The following is a 6,000-nucleotide window of genomic DNA, read 5'->3' as shown; positions in this document are numbered from 1 at the left end:
GCTCTGATGCTGCAGCCAGGCTCTGCAGGCTGGAGCAGCAGAGCACCGATAACACTGATCAATGCTAACACAGAGCACCAATAACACTGATCAATGCCCAGCATTATAAAAAAAAGTTATAAGGGTTAGAAGATTACAATTTTAATCATACTTATTTTGGGCATGTAGTTATAATTTTGAGTAGTAAAATAAAATAAAACCTATATAAATTGTGTATCCTTGCAATGGTATGGACCCACCCTACAGAATATACATAAGTTGTAATTTTTACCGTAAAGTGCACTGTGTACAAACGGAAGCCCCCAAAAGTTACAAAATGGCTTTTTTTCCTGCTCCCTTTTGCAGCTGCTGGGTAGAGCTCAGGAGACTGTAGAGTTCAGAGCTGATCTCAGCCAATCACAGCTCATCACACACTAAACTGCTCTAGGCTGTATACTCAGAGCAGAGCATAGCAGAGAGAGGGCAGAAGTTCTCCCCTGCAGGCATGACATCATCTGAAGGCCCCTTCCTAGTTTAGGAAGCTGACTGAGACTGAGCAGAATATAGAGCACAATATCAAGGTAGAGAACTAAAAAAATATTAAAAAATAAAGGTAGGTCATGGTTTATCATGATGGGGGGGGTTAGAACAGTGCTCGGGTCATGTACTGCAGGTCCCGGCTGCTGATAGCAGCCGGGAACCCGATGGTAATGGCCGACATCCGCGATCGCGTATTGATCATGGCATCGGATCTGTATTGATCACGGCATCTGCGGCAGTGTCGGCCACAGTTTTGGCTGATCTGATCGCCTGCGGCACGGCCGTGGGGATCAGATGAGCTAACATGGTGGACAGAGGTTCCCTCACCTGCCTCCGCCGCCTTCCCGGCGTCGTCTGCACTGATCTGCCTGACCAGAGCAGTAGATTGCCGATAATACTAATCAGTGCTATGCCCTATGCATAGCACTGAACATTATTAACAATCAAGTGATTGCTATATATAGTCCCCTATGGGGGGGGGGGGGACATAAAAAGTGTAAAAATAGAAGTAAAAAAAAAAATAAAAAAAATCCCCTCCTCCAATAAAAATGTAAATTAGCCCTTTTTCCCATTTTACCCCCAAAAAGTGTAAAAAAAGAAAAATAGTTGTATGCATAAATGTCTGAACTATTAAAATATAATTTTGATGATCCCGTATGGTGAACGGTGGTGCAAAATTGCTGCTAGTCACATTTTATTCCCAAAAAAATTATAAAAAATGTATTAACATTTTTCATACACAAATGTGGTATCAATAAAAAGTACAGCTCATGGCGCAAAAAATTAGCCCTCACACCACCGCTTAGACAGAAAATTGAAAAAGTTATAGGTCGTCAAAATAGAGGGATTTTAAATGTACTAATTTGGTTAAAAAGTTTGTGATTTTTTTAAAGCGGTACAATAATAGAAAAGTATGTAATTATGGGTATCAATTTAATCGAATCGACTCGCAGAATAAAGAGAACATGTAATTTTTACTGTAAATTGTACGGCGTGAAAACGAAAGCTTCCAAAATTAGGAAAATTGCGGTTTTCTTTTTAATTGCCCCACACAAATAGTATTTTTTTGCTTGCGCCATACATTTTATGGTAAAATTAGTGATGTCATTATGCAGGACAACTGGTCACACAAAAAACAAGCCCTCATACTCGTCTGTGGATAAAAATATAAAAGTTATGAATATAAGAGTTATGATCTTTTGAGAAGGCGAGGAGGAAAAAACTAATGTCACGATTCGGCTAGCTGGATGTGGATCCTCTGTGTCAGCGAGGGATTGGCGTGGACCGTGTCGGTGGACCGGTTCTAAGATGCTACTGGTATTCACCAGAGCCCGCCGCAAAGCGGGATGGTCTTGCTGCGGCGGTAGCAACCAGGTCGTATCCACCGGCAACGGCTCAACCTCGCTGACTGCTGAGAAGGCGTGGGACAGAAGGACTAGGCAGAGGCAAGGTCAGACGTAGCAGAAGGTCGGGGCAGGCGGCAAGGTTCGTAGTCAAATGGAATAGCAGAAGGTCTGGAACACAGGCTTTGGACAACACTAAACGCTTTCACTGGCACAAGGCAACAAGATCCGGCAGGGAAGTGCAGGGGAAATGAGGTAATATAGCCAGGGAGCAGGTGGAAGCTAATTAGGCTGATTGGGCCAGGCACCAATCATTGGTGCACTGGCCCTTTAAATCTTAGAGAGCTGGCGCACGTGCCCCCTAAGGAGCGGAGCCGCGCGCGCCAGGACATGACAGCCGGGGGCCGGGACAGGTGAGTGACTTGGGATGCGATTCGCGAACGGGCGCGTCCCGCTATGCGAATCACATCCCCGCCGGCAGTGTCAGTGCAGCGCTCCCGGTCAGCGGGTCTGACCGGGGCGATGCAGAGAGAGAAACGCCGCGAGCGCTCCGGGGAGGAGCAGGGACCCGGAGCGCTCGGCGTAACAACTAAAATGCAAAAATAAAATTCAACTGGTCCTTAAGGTCAAACTGGGCTTGGTTTGGAACTCATGGTTTGTGCCAAACTTATAAAATCTTTTTATTTCTCAACCAAGTGTGATTAAGGAGGTGCTGATCTGTTCAGATCCTCCTCCTTGACACTTGGCTTTCTAAATTTGGCAAAAACCATCAGCTCCAGGAAAGGTACAATTTGCTTTTATACCCTAACATCCAACAGTGTCTGCTGCTCTTAGCAGCAAATACATCAATAAACTTTCCAATCAATTTAAATATTTAATAAAATATTTTCTCGTACAAATCTTAAAATGTAAACAAAAATATTAGAAAATCTGAGGTTGCCATACACATGAGATAAGGATGGGAAAGATGAGTAGCCCATGGGATTATTTTTATTAGCTACTTTTCCAGCAACATGCCAGACTAAACCTGACCATCAGGGAACAGTGAAAACAGAAAACAGTATGATGTGGTAAGTGGCAAATAATAGGCTGAATCCAGATGATCATGCCATATACAGTACTTATTTTTAGCCACAAGTGTATGATTTTGTCAAAAAATCCAACTTGACATGTTTTTGGCAGACAGTATTTTGCCATCTGCCATCAAAAATAATTTAAATGATTGTCATATGTAATAGCAAAAATCAGCCAACTTGGCTCGCTTTTACATGTTCGGAGCATCTTTACAGATTGCTTCTACAACATAGGGCCACTAAACTAGTGCAAAACAGTCCACTGCAGAACAATTACTTGTCCAATATAACATGGACGCTTCTTTGGTGACCTTTTTAGATTGTTAGCTTTTATTATAATTCATACATTCTTCTTGCTATGTCCTTGAAGTTTTGCTGGCTGTTAGAAGGGTTGGTCGATTGGGCAGCCTTTGCAGAATGCCTGTGGCTGAAACAGGACGAATGAAGTGTCGGGCTGAGGGTCTCTCTGGAGTTTTCATGGCGGAGCGGATAACAGGCTGATGGGAGGAAATTAATCTGGATACTGTTGGTCTAGACAGGAGAAAATAAAGAGGTTAGTAAAAAATTCCCCTTTGAAAAATAGTTATTTGTTATGCCTGTAGTGTATTTCTGACAGTGAATGTTCTATACGGCCCTCAATAACAATGGGCAAAGCATTTATTATAGCTTATTCTAACAGAAAACCATCAATATTCTGCATATATTGACAGACCTACTTTCTATAACATAACAAATTCTGGAGAGATGGAGGTACACTTTACAACACAATACTTCATCTTAATATAGTATAGGACTGAGTTGTCATAGTAGTCATATAAGCCCCAAAACGCTCACCTGGAGTTGCTATGTTGTCTTGGTCTATTTAGCTCACTTATTGATGTATTATTTGGTTGGATCAGAGTCTCAATAATGTTGTCATCAATATCTGTTGGCAAAATGGCCTCATCCCCCATGCATGCATTTGTTGTCATTGCTCTTATTGATGTGATGTTGCTTGGGTCGAAAACTTTATGTAAACGTCTGGCTCGAATGTCTGCAGCCTTGTTGGATCTGGAATTCACACCAAGTGAACCTGGCGGGCAAGGAGTCATAGGTGGAGATGGCTGCCGTAGAGAATCGAGTAATGTCAGCTCTCCAATATTCAGTGGGACCACTAGTTAACAGAAATAGGAATTTAAAAAATGCATAAAAAATATAAATAAAATTATTTTATTAAACAAACCACAAACGTTCGCGGTGGGGGCGGGGCATTATCGGCTTATCGGCAAGGTAATTGCCGATACCGATAATGCCCAAAATCGTGATTATCGGCCGATAATATCGGCCAAACCGATAATCGGTCGATCCCTAGTTAAGATATCATTATATATTTAGAGCCATGGACAGAAGCAGATGTTATGTTGTGAGATCAGGAAAGCCTTTTTTGGGGGGGGAAGACATTCCTGATCTTAAAGGTCAGGATTTGAGCCTGTATCTTGTTCTACATACATGGCTCATGCACGGAGTTGTAATATGCTTGTGTTCATGTACTCTTAAGCTATTTCTGCATCACAGTTAATAAAAGTTAATGTGGTGGTGAAAAATGCCATGACCAGAAAGAAATCCATCTTGCGTCATATGCTGAAATTTTTTTGATGCAAGACCTGTGTCACAGCCATAGTGACTATGTAGCCTTAAGATAATTCAGGTATACATCTCTTAACCAAGTTGAAGTCACCCTCACCTGTAGGTGATCTAGGAGAGTGAACTGCATTTTCAGGAGATACTCTAACAAGACACCCAGAGTCCAAAATGTCCTCCAGATCTTCATCCTCACTGCTGGAAGAGAAGCTCTCTCTATCCTCTTCATCACTGTGTGTTATGGTGAGAATCTGTGGGGACCGATCACTCTTTATCCTTTGCAGCACCCTAATGACATCAAATAAAAGCCATTGTCACTTAGTATTGCTCTAGAAGGTCATCATAGATCGGCTTAGTTCACACTTTACATTTTGATTTAGTGTTTTCATGTAGTTATCTTTAGTAAAAACTAGTAATTCATGCAAAAAAGTCACATTTTAAATTATGCACCTGGATAGAAATTTTGGATTGCAGCAAAACTCACCATGCAATTAGGTCTCAGACAGATATGTAAATGATTACAGGTGTGGTCTGATTTGACACTGGCTCTAACTACAAGAGGGCATAACAGTGGGGGCATAAAAGGCTTTCAGTGGCTATTTTTGGGTAGTGTACCTCTTGGTTAAAGATCATTGACTGTCCACTGGGGACCTCTTCACTGCCACAACATTTATGTTTTGCAAGCTTTTTTTAAATTATATTATAGTATAATTTTGCAATTTATGTCTTCTAGGTAATGCACATCCATTGTTGGTGTAATCCAGTCATGGCCATAAATGTTTGCATCCCTGAAATTTTTCTAGAAAATTAAGTATTTTTCACAGAAAAGGGTTGCAGTAACACATTGTTTGAAGTGCAAAAATGGTCTGGACAAAATTATTGGCACCCTTAACTTAATATTTGATTGCATAACCTTTGGAAAAAATAACTGAAATCAGTCGCTTCCTATAAACATCAATAAGCTTCTTACACCTCTCTGCTGGAATGTTGGACCACTCTTCCTTTGCAAAAGTCTTTGCCTCCAAGTCTTAGCCTTTTCACAACAGCAATTTTTAGATCTTTCCACAGGACTCTTCTGCGCTTTGTTGCCATCCATTTCTAGGTGCTTTTTGATGTATGTTTGGGGTCATTGTCCTGCTGGAAGACCCAAGATCTTGGATGCAAACCCAGCTTTTTGACACTGGGCTGTACAGTGCGACCCAAAATCCGTTGGTAATCCTCAGATTTCATGATGCCTTGCACACTTTAAAAGGCACCCAGTGCCAGAGGCAGCAAAACAACCCCGAAACATCATTGAACCTCCACCATATGTCACTGTAGGTACTGTGTTCCTTTCTTTGTAGGCCTCATTAGAATGATGTGCTTTACCAAAAAGCTCTATCTTGGTCTCATCTGTCCACAAGTCATTTTCCCAGAAGGATTTTGGCTTACTCAAGTTCATTTTG

General features: G+C 41.6%; 1 protein-coding gene across 8 annotated transcripts in view; it reads right to left on the bottom strand.

Moving 5' to 3' along the window:
- Window positions 1-2,723: 2,723 nt before the first annotated feature.
- The window catches only part of LRRC56 (leucine rich repeat containing 56), a 188,669-nt gene continuing 185,392 nt past the window's right edge, over window positions 2,724-6,000 (bottom strand). For all 8 annotated transcript variants that reach the window (XM_056527096.1, XM_056527098.1, XM_056527093.1 and 5 more), the window contains 3 exons: window positions 4,659-4,843; window positions 3,770-4,088; window positions 2,724-3,466 (listed from right to left, as the gene is read on the bottom strand). In XM_056527096.1, the coding sequence (XP_056383071.1) occupies window positions 3,292-3,466; window positions 3,770-4,088; window positions 4,659-4,843 (679 nt within the window). In that variant the 3' untranslated portion in view covers window positions 2,724-3,291. The remainder of the gene's footprint in view (window positions 3,467-3,769; window positions 4,089-4,658; window positions 4,844-6,000) is intronic.

The sequence above is a fragment of the Hyla sarda genome, chromosome 6 (assembly GCF_029499605.1).
Source record: "Hyla sarda isolate aHylSar1 chromosome 6, aHylSar1.hap1, whole genome shotgun sequence".
Taxonomy (NCBI): Eukaryota; Metazoa; Chordata; class Amphibia; order Anura; family Hylidae; genus Hyla; species Hyla sarda.
Note: the sequence above shows the minus strand (reverse complement) of the source record. Positions and strands in the feature narration are given on the sequence as shown.